Source organism: Pediculus humanus, genomic scaffold (genome assembly GCF_000006295.1).
Source record: "Pediculus humanus corporis 1103172107743 genomic scaffold, whole genome shotgun sequence".
Taxonomy (NCBI): domain Eukaryota; kingdom Metazoa; phylum Arthropoda; class Insecta; order Psocodea; family Pediculidae; genus Pediculus; species Pediculus humanus.
In genome coordinates this window covers 58,408-77,259 of record NW_002987344.1, presented here as the reverse complement: position 1 = coordinate 77,259, position 18,852 = coordinate 58,408, and the positions used below count along the sequence as shown (strand labels likewise).

General features: G+C 28.1%; 3 protein-coding genes across 3 annotated transcripts in view; 2 read left to right on the top strand and 1 right to left on the bottom strand.

Annotated features, from left to right (window-relative positions):
* Positions 1-5,343, bottom strand: part of Phum_PHUM334010 (serine/threonine-protein phosphatase 2A 56 kDa regulatory subunit epsilon isoform, putative) — a gene marked incomplete at both ends in the record, with an annotated part of 11,792 nt that extends 6,449 nt beyond the window's left edge. Inside the window, one exon of the mRNA XM_002427609.1 lies at positions 5,205-5,343. Within this exon, the coding sequence (XP_002427654.1) occupies positions 5,205-5,343 (139 nt within the window). The remainder of the gene's footprint in view (positions 1-5,204) is intronic.
* A 1,664-nt stretch (positions 5,344-7,007) lies between these two features.
* Phum_PHUM334000 (uncharacterized protein) lies at positions 7,008-15,573 on the top strand (the record flags this gene model as incomplete). The annotated part of the gene is made up of 30 exons (XM_002427608.1): positions 7,008-7,175; positions 7,399-7,567; positions 7,671-7,820; positions 7,900-8,002; positions 8,088-8,268; positions 8,337-8,566; positions 8,649-8,797; positions 8,883-9,050; positions 9,132-9,405; positions 9,494-9,647; positions 9,682-9,693; positions 9,742-9,890; positions 9,966-10,111; positions 10,208-10,283; positions 10,384-10,567; positions 10,647-10,744; positions 10,837-11,214; positions 11,312-11,460; positions 11,537-11,860; positions 11,935-12,137; positions 12,210-12,397; positions 12,478-13,219; positions 13,289-13,530; positions 13,697-13,772; positions 13,846-14,013; positions 14,092-14,254; positions 14,338-14,554; positions 14,621-14,895; positions 14,961-15,262; positions 15,343-15,573. 30 exons carry the CDS (start codon positions 7,008-7,010, stop codon positions 15,571-15,573), a joined length of 6,069 nt encoding a protein of 2,022 aa, XP_002427653.1.
* Positions 15,574-17,753: 2,180 nt separating this feature from the next.
* Phum_PHUM333990 (cAMP-dependent protein kinase catalytic subunit, putative) lies at positions 17,754-18,814 on the top strand (the record flags this gene model as incomplete). The annotated part of the gene is made up of 2 exons (XM_002427607.1): positions 17,754-17,770; positions 17,845-18,814. 2 exons carry the CDS (start codon positions 17,754-17,756, stop codon positions 18,812-18,814), a joined length of 987 nt encoding a protein of 328 aa, XP_002427652.1.
* Between the last annotated feature and the right edge of the window lie 38 nt (positions 18,815-18,852).

Here is an 18,852-nt window from a genome sequence, read left to right as displayed (position 1 = left end):
TTTATGAGACTTTTTTATACACAAAAAATTATGACTGATTTTTATATTACAAAACAAATTATAATAAAAATATGAAACCGCCAGCTATTGATTGATTGATTGATCGATTGATACAAATTTCAAATAGAAAACGTTTAAACGCATATAAATATTCATTCATTCATTCATTCATTTTTTTTTTTTTTTTTTTTTGAGAAATCATCTCATTTTATTTACATTCAAAAAATTTTTCCTCACTCTTGTGCTTTTACCCCCCCCCACTTACCCCCCCCCACCCCCTTCGAACATTTAATCATCTTATTATTAAGAAGCCCGACGTGTTATTCAATTTTTAAACAACAGTAATATATATTCTCAGTACGTAGAAAAAATAATTAATAAATAATAATTCAGTAACAATAATAATAATAATTCAAAACAATAAAAACAAAATTTTATAAAATTTTCCCTAGGAAAAACAATTGAAAATGGGGAGGAGGAGGGGAGGGGAAGGGGAAAATTTTCTTTTCTTTTCCAACTTTAATATACAATCTTTATTACATTATAAAAATCTCATTTTTTAAAACACGAAATCGACTTACCGATGGTACCAAATTATTTATTATTATTAACGACACCTTTATTTATAATAATTTATTAATTATAAATATATATAAAATAAAATCCCACCCACCCACCGCAACTCATAAACTTTTCAACATTTTTCTATCACACTTGTAGACCGTTTGTTATATTAATAAAAAATTATTATTATTATTATTATTATTATTATTATTATTATTACGGCCGTATTAAAAATATTTTTGCGATGCTTACGTACAAAAATCATCACCCCCACCACCACCACCAGCCCCCCACCTCAATCAGTTTCCTCAAAGATCTTCGGCCTTATACCATTGGAATTACATCTTGGCATTATATCTCGGTGTCTATCTAAGTGCCAGAATCTTTAATATTTTATTTAAAAAAAAAAAAAAAATGTCTGCATCATTCATGTTATGACCTTCCGGAATATTCTTCGACTTATACTTATTACTCTTGTTTGTTTCTTGCTACTATCCATTCGTTAAGATTGTATTTTTGAACCATATTACAATTTCATTCATTTTCTAATGAAATTTCCCCCCCCCTCCCCCCCTTTTTTTTTTTTAAATATAATTTTATTTTTTTAATCGAAGCTTTTATACGAGTACGTCATACATAAACCGCGACACGGGGGGGAGGGGGGAAAAGTTTAAAAAATTCGACTCACACTTTTAACAAACTTTAAATTTTCATTAGCTTTTTTTTTTTTGGGGGGGGGAGAGGAGGGGAGGGAGGGGCTGAGAAAAAAATTATGAAACAATCGTATAAAAGGTAAATAAAAATCATCTCAACGATTTCTCACCTAATCTCAACACATTAATTTTTTTTTTTAGTACCATCATAAATTTCCTAAACGAAAATAATAATAATAATAATAGTAATTTGTGATTCACCCCATATTAAAGAAAAATACAAAAAAAAAAAAAAAAAAATCAATCAATAAATTTGAATTCATAATTAATTTTATTTCATTATCGAATGATAATTGAATTTTAATTAAGGAAAAACTAAACAAAATGGACAAAAAAAAAAAAGAAAAAAAAAGTCGAACCTAAGTTCGTCCCATGACCATTAAAAACTTTAAAAAAAGTATTTTTTTAAATACTTTTCCTTATAGTTTTTCATTATTTTGTTTCCTCCCCCCCCCCCAAATGCTTTTAATAAAAAAGTTTTTTTTTCAATTAACAAAAATATTTAAAAGATTCATCATCATTTTCGCTCCATTTTTTTTTTTTTTTTTTTTTTTTTTTTTTTTTTTTTATAAACCAATTGAGTAAACATTCAAACACTTGACGTGTGTGTGTGCCAAAAAAAAGCCTCCTCCTTCCCTCACCCTCCCCTCCCCCACTACGTTAAAGTCTTGGAAAAACAAAAAGTTTTTTTTTAAAAAATCCTTTAATCCTACTTTCCAGAAATTTTTTTTTTTTTTTGACATTCAATGTTTTCCTATTAATTTATGTTCATTCCTAACAAAAACAACTTGAAGGTACGACAACGAATTAATTATTAATCTTCAATTAAAAATATTTAAACGCAAATTTAAATGCAAAAAATTATTATTATTATTATTAATAACATTACAACAATCGAACCACCACCCCCTCCCCCCCAAAATTCATTCATCGAAATTTTATAATAAATTATTATAATTGCTTTAAATTGAACCAAAAAAAATCTACACGCGGATAAACTCTTTCTCTCTCTCTCTCTCTCTCTAGCGTCCACGCACACACACACACACACACACACACGCACATACGCGTCGCACACATGTTTACGCACAATATTACTCAATATCTAAGCAAACTTAAAGGATTACAAGTTAAACATTATTCAAGGTTGTGTCGACCGTTTAAATATTAATAAGAATTGAGAAAAAAAAAAAAAGCTTTTTTAAATTTGTTTAATTTAATACTTCGCACAAAGTTACTAACTTTAAAATAATTATATAAAACGCAAAGAAAACAAATCAAATTTTTTATGCATTATCTGACAATAATAATAATAATAATAATAATAATAATAATAATTGATTAATAATATTCACGTAAAAAAGAAAAAAAAAGGTAAACACATATTAATATTAATATAAATTACTCAACATCTATTCTTAAGGAATTAGGTTGTGACCTAGAATAAGAGAAGAAAAACTGAATGTCGTTTTAAGATGACGATGACGACGACGACGATGATGATGATAATAATAATAATAAAACTTGCTAAGAAAAGTTTTAGCTTTTAAAGAATGAAAAAAAAAAAAAAATAATAATAATAATAATAATAATAATTAAATGGCTCGGGGATTTGATTGATGAAATTATTATTAAAGTTGGAATAGTAATCTTATTACTAAGTATTGGGTGCACTATATCGAACGAATTAACCAACGACTTGCCAAACGATAATAATAATAATAATAATAATAATAATAATAAAATTTAAATCTTCATCAAGTTATACGTGTGTTATTTCAATGTTAATTTCATAAAAGTAGTCATGTTATTAGTGATCGAATAACATCATCCAATCACAAAGTCGTACATATATAAACTTTACCGGTAATTTTTTTTTTTTTTTTACTATCGAAACAAAAGTTTAATAATAATAATAATAATAATAATAATAATAATAATAATAATAATAATAATTAAATGAATATTAATGATGACCGTAATGTTATAAAATAAAAATGATGATTTTTTTTGCTCGCCTATTTTTTTCCTACCTAAAAGAAATAAGAAATATTTTTAGCCACTAACTAAATTTATTATTATTATTATTATTATTATTATTATTACTGATGAATGAACCGTGAATTTATTTTTAAAAAAAAAAATTTATTTATATAAAAAATCAATTTTTTGTGTTATTCGAGAGAACGTTTTTTCCCTTTACAGTAACCCCTAAAAAAAAAAAAAAAAAAAAAAAAAAAAAATTTTAGATTTCGAAAAAAAAAAAAAAAAAAAAAAAAAAAGAAAAAAAATTCAAATCTTGATGACATCAGAACTTGAATCATTTCCCGAATTTTTTCTTTTCTATTATTTTTGTGTACAGTCATTTTTTTTCTTTTAATTAAAAAAAAAAAAAAAAAAAAAAAAAGAAAGACAGAAAGAAAAAAAGAAGTAAAAGTAGAAGCCAAGGTTTTTCTTATTAAACTTTCAAACTTTTTTTTTTTTTTTCCCTTCTTTTTTTTCCTTTTTTTTTTCGTTTTTTTTCGTTTTTTTTTTTTTAAAACTTTTAAAATTGGATGAAACTTAAAATTTTTGTTTTATAAGCAAAGTTGTTAATTTATTTATTTATTTATTTTTTTTATTTTTTTTTTCACCGCAGGCCTTACACACATGAGTTAAATTTGCTCAGTAAAGCATAAAAATAGGTAATGTAAGCAATCCTGAGGCGAACAAGAAAACTAGAAATACAAAAAAAAAAATTTTAGTTGAAAAAAAATGTGTGTGTGTATTTTTTCGGCCTTTTTTTTTTTTTTTTCCTCCTCTTTTCCACATAATTAAATTTTTAACACCAACCAATCATTTTGTGTAAAAAAAAAATTACAAGATGAAACTTTTCGACTTCCTACCACCCCCACCCCCACCCCCTGCCACAATAATAAAATTTTAAATCATTTTTCTTGTCTTTTTTTTTTTTTTTTTAATGACCCAATACACGTTTGACATCTTACTCTCAAAACGTTTCAATTACAACAAAGAATAAACATTCATTGACTACATTAAACTCGTCCTTCAATCAATATATTTTTTTTTTTTTTTATTAGAATCACAAAGAGACAAGTTAAAGAAGCTTTAAAAATGAAATCTTTAAACATCAGCAACAACTTTTTGGTATTTCCTATCCTATTATTGTAAAAAATAAAAAACAAAACCTGCAACACAAATTCTCATTACAAATATGACTGACATTTTCACTTGTTGTCTCATTTTTTTTTTTGCATATTGTTAAAAACTTGTGAAAATTTATCACAGTCACGATTTTATAAACTAAAAAAATTAAAATTATTAATTTTCTCAATATAATTGTAAATGACAAAAAAAATTTTTCAAATCTCAATTTGAACAATTCGAAAATACTTCAGTTGGAAAAAAATTTTTTTTTTTTTTTAAAACGCTCAATTCGATATCATTAATATTTAAAAAATACAAAAATTTATCAATGAATATGTTATGAACACGTTAATATGTTGTTTTAAAAAAATTTAAACAGGCACAAAACCTGAAAATCAAACAAACACAATCATGCTCTAATTATAGTTTCATAAATTCATTACCCCCCCTTCCCCTACTGCAGGCATTTCAAATGAATGCCTAAAATTTAAAGTTATTTAGATTTTACATAATTTTAGTTGAAATAAAATTAGTAAACTTGATTTAATCGTACAAACATTATTAATATCCCTCGAATTAACCGTTATTCATATTAACATGAATTGTATGCGATCAAAAATATTGAATTAATAAAAAATTATAAATTATTACAATTCATTGCTTTTCAAACGCCTAAAAAATCTATAAAAAAAAACTCATTCATATTCATTGATAATTTAAAAAATAAGGGTTAGTATATATTTCGAATAAAATAAATAAAAAATAATAAATGAAACTCACCCTTGAATAAAGGAAGTGGTTGTATTTCTAAATCAGTTGAATTACGATATCTTGATGATCCCTGCGACTTTTTTGTCTTTTTCTTCATAGAACGTTTAGCAAAAGGGTCTATCCTATCCACAAATGTACCTGAAGACATTGTGATACTTGGAATAGAAACCTTAAGACTGGATTGATAGTTTCTTTTTAAAATGTAAACCAAATTTAATGGTTTCAGAATTACACTGACACATATTAAGATTTATTAAAAAACTGTAAAAATTTTCAACAGTAACCTCATTATGTTGTATCTTGATTTTAAGTTTTCCTTTATACTTTTTTCAATATTTTAACTTTTAAAAGAAAAAAAAAATAAAATAAAATAAATAAATTTTTTTATAACTAAATTATGATAAAATATATAAAAATTACATATAAATTCAACTAATACAATTAAATAATTGATATTATTTTGATCAATAATTTAAAATTTATAAAAAAAAGAATTTTTGATAATATATAAATATTTAAATTATTAATTTAATAGTTTTATAAAAATTTTCAGAAATGAAAAATCAAATTAAAATGGATGGGACTCATCATTTTTATAATTGCAAATTTTAGATTTTAAAATATTTTAAAGAACCAATAAATTTTCTATTGTTTACATAAAAAAAAAAATTAGTTTGAATTAATTTTTAACATTTTATGCTAAAATACTAAAGAATAATTTGATAAATATAAACAAAAAGACGCTAAAGAAAAATTAGGGTTGGGTTCAAAACCATTGATTCCCGGATACAACGGAAAGGTCAATTACGTTTTTTTTAATACACATTTGCACACATAATTGTTAAAAATTAAAAAAAAACTATTTTTTTAAATTCTATAATTTAATAAAAAAATCAAAATTTATTTGGTAAACTGTATGCACTATATTGTTATTTTTATTAATTAAAACTAATTTGAAAAAATGAAAAAACAAGAATTTTTTTATTTGCATACTGTAAAACAGATTTACTGTGAAGACGATGTAACATATTACAATATTATTACAATTAAAGTTAACTTAATATCATTTAGAAAAAAATTATAGAACTTATGGGTTAAGCGCTATATTGATCACATCTTTGATAAACGAAAAGCAGACAAAAATATATCCGCCATTACTCGTTCAACTTTTGCTTCTTCCTTCATTTTATCCATGGCGATGTCGATCGAAAGTACGACAATCCAGCCAAATGCACTCAGTATTAAACATCACAGCGTCAAGATTTAAATTTCATAACTATATTATTTTGTTTTAATTTTTAAAAAAAATAAATAATAGTCGAAAAACACTGTACTTGTAATTAATAAATCATAACTAATTTTAGAATATAAAAAGCCGATTGTATACCTTGGACCGAAAATAGCTTTTCCTTTGCCTCGCCAATAACGAGATCACGCAAACCGCGAGATTCTTATGCAGTGCTTAGTTTCTCATTCCCTCGTTAGAGGTCAGACTTTGACATGAACTCTGCTTACAACAGATGTATGTTTGTTATCAAACACCAACTATATAACGTTATGAATGGGTTTCATGTCTTCAAATCAAAAATTCAATATGGTGATGAAGAATAATAACAAATCATTCCAGTATTCGTTATGATTTTCAGTTAATATTTTACCGTACAATGAATTTAAAAAATGACGTAATTTTATAACAAAGCAGTGATTTTTTGGTTTTTTTTAAAAGTTAATATTAAAAAAAAATTTTTTTTTTTGTTTTATAAAATTTATGTTCCTTTTATTCTACGTTTAATTCTTTGTTCTATCATCGAGATGCCTTGGTACTCGCCGTGGTCAGATCACATTGCAAAAAGTGTCTGCAAATATCTTTTACAAAGATATTTGGGACAATTTCTGGAAGAAAAATTGACATTAGATCAATTAACTGTGGATTTATACAAAGGGATTGGAATTATATCTGATGTTGTCTTGGACGTACAGGTTTGGTCACTACATATCATTTTGTTCATTGTTTTTAAAACAAAGAAATTGAAAAAAAATTTTTATGTTTAAAAGATGAACACCACTTTTAAATAAATATATTTTATGAATTTTTTTTATTAAGTACTTTAACAAAAAAAATTTATTTTATTTTTAAGTAAAGTAAATATATCCTTGAATTATTTTTTGTTAAATTTATACATGCATTCATGCCTTTTTTTAGGCATTAAATGAAGTGGCAGAACAACAGAATATTCCATTTGAGTTTATTGATGGCTTCATTGAAAAAATGTCAGTGTCAGTACCTTGGTCTTCCATCCTCACTGATGCCACTAACATTGAAGTTGAAGGTTTATCCTTGACCATTAAAAATGTGGAAAGAGATAAAACTAGTAAAAATACTATTTTATTTTACATCTTACTAATTTAAACAATGACTGCCAGTTTAAAAAAATGGCCTGAAACAATTAAAAAAAATTTTTTTTATTGTTTTAGGGGTGTCTATGATTGAATCAATGTGGAGTAGTATGACTACTAGCTTGCAATTAGCTGAAGATTGCATGAAAAAAGAAAGAGATATATCTAGTGATAGTGGAAATCAAGCTTTTGAAGGAATTGAAAGTTTTGCTCATACAATAGATTCAAGTACTCATTATTTTAAAAAATATTTTTTTTTTTTTTTTTTTATTAAACTTCTTATTGATTATAAAATTTTATGTTTCAGTATTAAGTCGAATCAGAGTAAAATTTTTTAAAACCGTTATTAGGCTGGAAGAAGTTCCTGAAAACTTTCCAGTAGGAATTGCTTTTGAAATTAACATTCAATTGTATGTATTAAATTTAACATTTCATCATTTCAAATTTTTACATTGTTAATTTAAAATTACAAAAAATGCCATTTTGTTAATTTAGAATGGAATATTTCGATGAAGCAGCTGCCGAAGAAACTGAAAACATTAAACATGATTTTCAAATGTCTGCTTTTTCTACAAAGAAAATTTATCTAGAAGGTGTTTCATTATATTCAGATGAATTTTCCATTTTCCCTTCGACTGATATTATTAAATCAACAATGTCTGATGATGTTGATAAGGTACTAAGTAAGTAATGTTTATAAATTATGTAAGCAAAAGCATTTTTAACTTTTTAATTTTTATGCAGTACACCGATGCTCAATCAGAACCCTCCCAACAATCTGTTATGAATATACTTATTGGGAAATTGGCTGGCAGGCAAGAAATAACGATAAGATTTAAAAAGGAAGGAATTGAAGGTCCAAAAATTGATTTGCAAATCACTTTAGGTGCTTTAACATTTTTTTTAAGTCCTCATCAAGCTTATTGTTTAATGATTCTTATAAGTGGAGTCACATCTTCGGCACAAAAATCAAGGTAAATTTTTTTTTTATTATCAACAAATCAAATAATTGAATTTATTTTAAAATTTTTTAAAAATTGAAATGATTTTTTCTAGGAGAAATGTTAAAAATGAGTGTCGTCAAAAACTAATGAAAGAATCTGATTTTACTAAAATAGAACAAGAACTTCAATTAGGTTTAAATCAAGTATTGGAAAATCAATCGAAAGCATTAAATAATCAGGGTTGGGTCAATACTTGTTTAGGTTAGGAAATGAAATAAATAATAATGATAAATATTTGGGTGAATAATTTTCTTGTTTTACTCAATAAAACTTTCAAAAAATTTAGATCACAGTGAAGAAGACGATTTTGTTCCTCTTCATCTTTCTTACGGTTTAAATGATAGTGTCATGTCTTCTACTAATAGTATGTGCAGTTCTGCTACTTCATTAACCAGTGCATCTTCTTATCAACAAAAAATCCCTTCGACACGGGCAAAAAAAGGATCTTTTTCAGGTATGAATTTAAAAAAGAAAAACCTGTTTTATACCTGTTATATAAAAACTTAATTTTAAATACGATATGTTTTTGTATTAGGCAATGAGGACCTAGATTCAAATTCTATAGTTTTTCATTTTCACATATTATTAAGCAGTGTAGCCGTTATACTTCTTCACGAAGATGTATTGACTCTGACAACAGAATCTCATGGTGGTGGCACAATATCTAATTCATCGTATGAAGAAATGAAAAATTTGTCAAATGAATTTTTCGAAAAGTTAAAACATTTTGTCGGTTCGGGTTACGGAAATAAAGATTTTCAAAAAGCTAGAAAAATTTTTTTAGATGTTTGCGATCTTAATCACATTAGGTAATGTGCCTTTATAAGAAAAAACTTTTCTTGGGGGGGGTGGGGTGGGGGAGGGATTTACTAAAAATTTTTTTTTTTTATTCATCAGGTTTTTAGCAGCCCCAATAATTATAGAAGGAAGCGAAACATCATCCACACAAAAATCCGTTATTCAAGGTCAATGTACAGCATGTAGTTTAGAAATATTAGAATGTTTAATTGAAAAAAAGATGGAAGGGGAAAAAAGTGTGCAATACGTCGAAGTGAGAAGAATTTATTATTATTATTATTTTAAAGAACCGAAAGAACGTTAAAAATTTCGTTAAAAAAAAAAAAATATTAATTTATTATTTGCAGTTATTAAAATTTAAAAATTCCGATAATGAATCTTCGCAGTCGTTCACACAACAGCCAAACGTGACGATTAATTTTAAATTATTCGAAAGTGATTCTTCTTCTTCTGGTAAAAAGGGTAGAAAATACATCAGACCTAAATCGGAATTTGCGTCAGTAATAATTTCTTTTCTTCTTTAAAAATTTATATAAACTCATTACCTATTGTCATAATTATTTTTTTTTAGATTTGATTTTCAACCGTTTGAAACTGAAATTGACATCACGATTGTTGATAGAATAGTAGCAATTATAAATCCCGAATTATTTTTTAACGGAAAAATTAGCGAAACCGTTTTACCTTCATCTTCAAATTTGGTAAAAAAAATTAACCGTTCGATCGAATTTCATTATTTTTCTTGGCGGTTTTTATTAATTGTGTTAATTTTATATTTTTTTTTTTAGCTAAGTGACGAACATATTCAACAAGTAATTGATAGCATTTCATATCCCGATGGAAAACAATCTATTAAAATCACTTCTTCTTTTGTTACATTTAAAATAAGGTAAAAATTAACTGATCGCATATATGCTTGTGCTTTCTCGGACGATAAATCGATATTTAAAAGTTTGTTACGTTTTTTTTTTTTTTTTTTTTATTTTTAGATTTCCCATTCCAGATCTTAGACCCATTCACGACATGGATAAACCTCCTTGGTGGAAAAGATCCGTTAGAAAAGATATTATATATTTGGACGTGAATGATATAACGGTTCGAACCGTCATCACACCTCTGGAACCTTTTTTCAAATACGAAATTGAATTTAGAGATTTCATTGCTAAATTTAAGGTATATTTAAAAATAAAGAGATGTAAATAACATTTGCAATAAACTATGGTTGAAATTGTAAATTTTTTTTTTCTGAAAGGAATCCGATGGAGATAAACCAGTCGAATTTGCCAAAGCTTCCGTTGTTTCTAATAATAACTCTTACGAACGTGGCGAAGATGGATTCGATTGGCCCAGGTTAAATATATATATACATCACTTTTATTAATAATAATAATAATTGTAATTAATTATTTTTGGAATTTTTTTTTTTTTTCTGTCGATTTCAGACTTACGATATTCATATACCCGAAAATGAGTTCAAATCATTTAGATGATGGCGACGTTCCCGTCAGTCAATACAAATCGTCCAGTCACAATTTAGGTCAATCCTTAGTTTCGACTTTGGAGAACACGACGAAAAAAGAAAGTTCTCCATTCAGTTGTAAAAAAGTAGTGCACGAAAGCGATACGCCACACTCGAAGAAAGAATCATCATCGTTTGGAGAAAAAGATGGCGAAGAACTTGTAATACCCGGTGACAATACTGAAATGTCGGAATTTATGGATTTCGCATCCGTTAACACGAGAGTTAAGATTGATGTGATGTTGCCGACAGCTTCCCTTGTTTTTCTATCCAAACACATGTACGAAGTTATTTACAATCGGTGAGGAAATTTTTCTTTTTCCCCCATGAGTAATTAAATTAAAAAACCGATAGATGGATGTTATTATTATTATTATTACATTTCGTGTTTATTATAGAATTTCAAATGATTTGTTGTTGTGGGAATCGTCTGCTCCTGTGCAAAATAATTTTTTCAGTAATTCAAAATCGAAATTTCAATCAGGTTCAGAAGGTGATAATAATTTTGCACCGACTTTTAGCCTCTGTAAATCTGCCGCACAATGCGGTTAGTACTTGATTTAATTTCGAGTGTTGATCACGTTTCACGTTAAATGAAAGTTAAATTCTGTTTTTTGTTTTAGAATCCGATTCGGATTCGGAATCTCAGGATGGTATTTTTTATTCGGTTTACGAACAAAAACAAAGACACAAAAAAAAACAGTTGTTGGAAAACAATAGTTTGACGGGTCAAAGCAAAGTCGTTTTAAAATTAAACATTAATCAAGGATTGTTTAGTGTTTATGCTCCCGTTAGGGATTCCCTGGGTAACGTCATTCCAAGACAAAACGGACATTTGTATATTTCTTTCGAAGAGGGAAATTTATTTTTAGTTTCCGGGTTCAAAGGAAAAACGGATTTGGATTATTTTTGCGTTCAAGTGACTCATTTTTCTTTTCATCACAATGGTGAGTAGTGAAAATATTTTTCCTGACGCTAGGATTGTTCAAATCTCAAAACCTCTAAAATGGGATAATTTCAGGTTCGATTAACGACGCAGTCGAACAACCTGTTCTCTATACGTTCGATAATCCAACGCCCAGCCATTTGGAATTGACCGTTAAAAAAACGGAAAAATGTGCCTTAATTAATGAATCGGCTTTCGTCGGGTCAGGCTCATCGAAAAGTTGTAACATGTTAACAGTTGCCGTTCGCGTACAAAAAAATATATCGCAGGGATTGAAGGTAAGTTTTAAGATGACAATCGTCGAGAAAGAAAGGAAAAAGCAGTAACGATCAAAAAAAATTTTTTTCTAGATGTTTCTCGTCGCCATTGGAATCAGAGAAGCAACACTAATTCATAAAGTCTGCAGCGAACAAAATAGTTGGTTTACTCAATTAATTGATTTTTTCGACGTGACCGACTATCCGATTGCGGGTTACGACCCAAACACGGTTTTGTCAGAGATAAACGTACATTTATGGAATTGCAGCGTTGATTACAGGTATCTTTTTTTGTAATGGCGAAAAAATGAAAACAACAAAAACATCGATGTGTGTAATAAAATGCAAAATAATTTTTCAGGCCTTTGTACCTTCCTTTGCGATCCGTGCTCACAATCGGAAATTTTAACATTTCAAGTAACATAGCTGCTCAAAGTTCTTCGACGCTGCGATTTATAGCAGAAGATGCGGCTTTTTTCATATCCGATAAAACTGGCGTACGTTTCGCTGATTCTCCTGCGGATTTAAAAAACGATTACATTTGCGTCATAGAATTAGGATTGTTTGAATTGTCATTGAGATTGAGTGAAAAAAGTCAAACGAATCCGAAAATAGATTTGAGGGCATCGGGAAACGTTGCACACATTTGGACTTGTTCGGATTCTGCAAAAGCGTTAGCGGATTTATTAATGTATTTTGCGTCGGACGGCGATATTAATTTTAACGAATCGAACAGAGAAGAATCGGGAAAAGTTAACACTACGGTAAAATCCGATGCGGAAGAACAAATACTGATTAAAACGGAAGACGGCGATAATTTACACAGTTTGTCTAAATCACAAGTGGCCTTAGTCAACGATTTAATCGAAGAAGCCATGAAAGAATCTAAAATAGCCGAGGGAAATAATAAGAAAGGAAGTGGCGGTAAAGAAGACTCGAGCAGGGCGAATCGTTTGAAAACGACAAACGAGGACGAAGAAGACAAAGTTTTTAGTTTGGGTTCCGAGTCTAACGATTTGAGTAATTCGAATTACGAAGATAAGGATGATGGTTGGGAAAAGGAATTTTACATCGTGCAAAATGAAGCCGGAATGGGAATGATGGTATGCATTAATAATTTTTTCCATCGACGTGTGTATATTAAATGATTTAGCATGCGCTCTGCTTTTCAGCCGAAGAAAGGTTTGCCAGAGGTTAGAAATCTTACCAAAACTCCAATTCGACTTGTGGATAACCACTTTTCAATACCTTTGGAAAAAGCCGATTTACTACGATCGCCAAAACATTATCCAAAGCCCGATTTGCGTTACATGCTGAGAGAAATGTCATTGATATGGCACATTTACGGAGGATGTGATTTTGATACCAATTCAACAAATTCGAAAAATAAAATTGATTCTAATCAAAAATTAGGGTATTACATACGTAATAAACAAATAATTTTTAATAAATGTTTTTCTATTATGTAAACAAATAAAAATAATTTGAAATTTTAGAAATTATTCGAGTAAAAACGTATCGGAAACGGTCGTAACATTTTCTAAAAATTTTAATGAAGAAATTAATTTCAAAAAGAAAAGGGATCATTTGAATTGGAGGCAAAAAGGGGGAACGAATAGACGCCATGATATTTTAATGGAACTTCAATTGAATAAAGTAAACAAAAAAAGAAAGATTTACAATTACGATAATCACAATTTATATTTTAATAATTTTTTTTTGGAATCAGGTGAGATTTCAACACGAAGTTTACCCGGAAAATACAACAGAAGCTTCCCGGCAAGTTTTATTAGTACAAGATGTGGAATTGAGGGATAGACTCGCGACGAGTACAATAAATAAATTTCTTTATCAATATTCGAGCGAAGCTAAACCTAAACAATCTCAGGCACCCATGGTATGTTTATCACAATCAATCAAACATGGCGATGATTTCAAATGGGAAAAGTTTTATTATTTTTTATATTTTTAATAGGTTGTCGTTAAATCCGTACTAATGAGATCGGATCCGAAAATAAACGTTCAAGAATGTTGTTTGAAAGTTTCGTTACTTCCGTTACGATTAAACATCGATCAGGATTCCATATTGTTTTTGTTTAAATTTTTTAGCGAATTATCCGGTGACAATAAAGAAGATGGTATAAACTTTCATTGTGGTTTTCGATTGCAAAAAACTCATATTTGCCTGTTTTATTATAAATAAAATGATTTTTTTTTTTAGAAGAAGACTGCAGTTCGAGAACTCAAACGCCAAAGCATCAAGTGCCAGTTATGACGGTTAACGTAAAAGGAAATTCTCAAGTTTCTCACTCGGAACCTCAACATTTGCTTATTGATCTTGAAGAAGAAAGTCAAAAAAAAATAATGTCAAATTCAAAGAACAAAAGGAAAAAATTCATTCCGAAAAACAAACCCCCCTCTCAACCTATATTTATTAGGTATTTTTACCAAATTCATCGAGTTTATTTTTACACGAACAAAGTAAATAAATTTTATGTATTTAGGTGTTTCATATTCAGTCCGGAAGTTCCGGTTAAATTGGATTATCACGGGAAGCGAGTTGACATGTCACACGGGTCATTGGCTGGCATACTTATGGGTCTCGGACAATTAAATAATTCCGAGCTAAGGTTAAGAAAAATATCTCACAGGCACGGCCTTTTAGGTTTTGATAAATTATTAAATTTCGTATTGTTGGAGTGGGCCAACGATATAAAAAAAAATCAATTGCCCAGTTTGCTCGGCGGTGTGGGTCCAATGCATTCTCTTGTTCAACTAAGTACGTTTGTCCTCGGATATTTATCCGTTCGCAAAATCCCTTTTTGCTAAAAATAATTTTCTTAGTTCAAGGAATTCGAGATTTGCTGTGGTTACCCATTGAACAATATCAAAAAGACGGGCGTTTAATGAGGGGATTTCAAAGAGGAGCCAATTCTTTCACGACTTCGACCGCAATGGCGTCACTGGAATTAATTAGTCGATTAATACAAATTATACAAACGACGGCAGAAACGGCTTACGACATGGTATCTCCCGGGCCCAGCGTCAAAACGAACAGGCAAAAGGGTAAAGGAAAAACGAAACGGTATTCTCAACCTGCGGATATAAGGGAAGGAATGGCGATAGCGTATTTGGTCGTGAAAGAGGTAAATCAACCAAAGAGAGACGGTGTGTTTTGTTTTTAAAAAAATAATTTAAAATGAGAATAATTTTTATTTAACATCAGGGCATTGGAGAAACAGCGAAAACCATTGTAAGAGTTGCCAGTGAGGAACACGAACAAAAAGGTGTTACAGGTGCTGTGGGAGGAGTGCTCCGACAGATACCTCCAACGGTCGTCAAACCAATCATTCTTGCCACAGAAGCTACAAATAATGTAATTGGAGGCGTGAGAAGTCAATTGGTGCCGGATGCCAGGAAAGAAGCCGTAGAAAAATGGAGAAGAATGGATTTATGAGCTCGAATCACACGATATTATTATTATTATTATTATTATTACTATACAAACGCACAGTTGACATAATAAGTTCACGTGTCTTCCTCCGTTTATAGTTTTAAAACTTTATTAAATGAGGTATTAAAGGTGAAATTAAAAAATATTTTAAGCAATAATAAAAATTAATAATTAATAAATTTAAAAGTAATAAGAGATTGTAGAGGAAGTGAGTAACAAAAAATTGTCATTTGTTTTCCTGTTAATTACCATATTAACTAAAAAAAAAGTAAATATTAGCAACCTGCTGCTTATTATTATTTCATGCATAATCAGTTTAAAATTTTTCATTCATTCATTTTTTTTTTTTTTTACAAATTTTTAAAAACAAAACAAAAACAAAAAAAATTCCTCACAATTTAAATAAATGATAAAAGAGCAGTGAACTCGTATTATAAATATACAAAAATAAAAAAATAAGTGAAAAGAAAAAAGGTTTTAATGTTTATATAATTACTTAATACGTAAAAAAAATGTGAAAAAAAAGAAGTATAAATATTTACATATGTATATTGTGAAATGATATCCCTTAATAATAAAAATTTTTCGACAAAAAAAAATAAAAAAAACTTTAGACGTATATTAAAAAAAATAATAATAATAATAAATGTTGTTTTTTTAAATGCTAGTCGTTCTATTTTTTTATAATTTTTATGATATTATATATATATAATTATTAAATAAAAAGTATATAAATATTATTTACAATACCTTAATCATCATGAAATCGATTTAACGGAAACAAGTTGATTAAATATTTATTTAAAAACAACACAATTATTAATATTCGTTTTAAGAAATAAAAATAAAAGACTATAAATAGATTCATCTTCTGCTATTTACTAAAATTTTATTTTTATTTTATTCAGGAAAAAAAAAAAAAATTTCTAATCAAAATCCGAAGCCCGGTTAAATTTCGTTAAAAACTAAATGGGGGGGGGAAAAAAAAAAAAAAAACAAAAAAAAAGGGACGTGTCAGTAGATAACGGTTTTTTGGCGGAAAAAGTTTTCATCAGAAATGTTTCTCATCACTGACTTATCTCGAAAGCGTTCCAAAACTAAACAAAAAATAGAAAATCCCCCTTGTTTTTGGAAACCTTTTAAAAAAAAAAAAAAAAAAAAAAAAAATTATTTTTATTTGGTATGTTATTATAAAATTATTGTTTAATATTTAAAAAATAATATTTGCGTTTAAATTTTTGAGTTAATACAGTTTCATACATAACCCAAGGTAAATTAACTTATCCAACCGTCCAACCATATATTTATATTAATTAATTAATTAAAATAAATAAAAAAAAAACAAAAACAAAAATTTTTTTTTTTTCCCTAACAAATTACAAAAAAAATCCTTTTTTTTCGTACATGTCCGACATTGTTGTTATTTTTTTTTTTTTTTTTTTGTTCATAACTCAATTCGACATTTTTATTCCTTTTTTCTTTTTCTTTTTTTAAAAAAAAAAATATAAACAAAAAGTTTTTTTTAATTTTTTTTTTTCCATGATATTTTTTGTATGGCCATTGAAAAATCACAGTTTATTCAGTTAGAGATTATTTACGTACTCGGAAATTCAAAAAAGGATATATTACAAGGTATGTTAATTATTAATTATTTTGAAACTTTTTTTTTTTTTTTTTAATAAAATTGTTTACTTATAAATATTTTCCCACATAACCAATGATTTGTTTATATTATGATAACTTTAAGATTATTATATTATATATATATATATTAATACATTCACATCAAACCGCAAAACTAATTTTTTATTATTATTATTATTATTAAGTTAATGGTTGTTGTAATAAGTGTCTCCTATAAAATCTTTAAATAATGAATTTTAAATAAAAATAAATTTAATTCTCTTTTTTTCTATAAAATTACGTTTCAAGTCTATTCAAATATTGTCATTTTTTTTTTTAAAAAAAAATTAAACTTTAAATATTTATTACCGCGTTTTGTTAAAATCGTTAGTTAGTTGATATTTCTTTGTTTACTTTAGAATTTAATTTACTTTTTCCCCTTCCTCCTCCTCCTCCTCCTCCGTCCCGGAAATATTAATATAATTTTTTTAAAAATTATTTTTTTTTTTTAGGTAAAAATTATTAAGTATGATAACAAATGACAAAATTACTCTTTCCCAATGACTGAGCCAGAGGAGTTCAGTTCTAATCAAGTGCAAAAAAAATTTGACAAAACAAATATCATAAAATGGCGGAAACTTCGCTGCTAAGTCCGAAAAATTCGGAATTAAATGCTTTGGAGCAAAGAGGATATTTAATTGGAAAAAAAGTCGGTCAAGGTTCGTATGCTACCGTACATGTGGCCGATTACATCGATGATTCCTCTAAAAGAAAAATGCGTTTGGCATGTAAAATCTTTGATAAAGAAAAAGCTCCAAAAGATTTTCTTAATAAATTTTTCCCGAGAGAACTTGAAATTCTAACAAAAATAGAAAATCCAAATGTAATACAAGTTCACAGCATACTTCAAAGGGGTCCAAGAGTGTTTATATTCATGAGGTTTGCAGACAATGGAGATCTCCTTGATTTTGTTAAAAGAACTGGCATAATACCTGAACATCAGGCAAAACTTTGGTTTCGACAAATGATAAGCGGACTTCAATATTTACACGATAAAGACATTGCGCATAGAGATCTTAAATGCGAAAATATATTGCTGTCGAAAAGATTTAATGTTAAACTAGCAGATTTCGGTTTTGCCAGGTATTGCATTGATAATGACGGACATAGAATATTAAGTCATACATACTGCGGTTCGGCTGCTTATGCGGCCCCTGAAGTCGTCAGCGGTACGCCCTACAATCCGAAATTGGCCGATATTTGGTCACTTGGAATAATTCTTTTTATTATGCTCAACGCGTCAATGCCTTTCGATGATTCCAATTTGAGAAAGCTGCTTAGAGATCAAACATCCAAGAACTGGACTTTTAGAACAAAAGTACGAGAAAGCGTGTCCCCTCTGGCTAAAACTCTTGTTAAACAAATACTTGAGCCCGATTTGACGAAAAGGCTCAGATTAGAAAATTTAGTTAATCATGAATGGGTTCGGATTAGACGTGAAAGAGCAGCTGCACTGGCGGGAAGGCTCGTTCATTCAGCACCCACCTATCAAAATGTTATGAGAACACATGAAATTATTAATATTAATCCTCCGAAAAGCGTCAACGGTACCAATCACTGAACCTTGTACGGCTAAATCATATGAGTGATCATTATTTT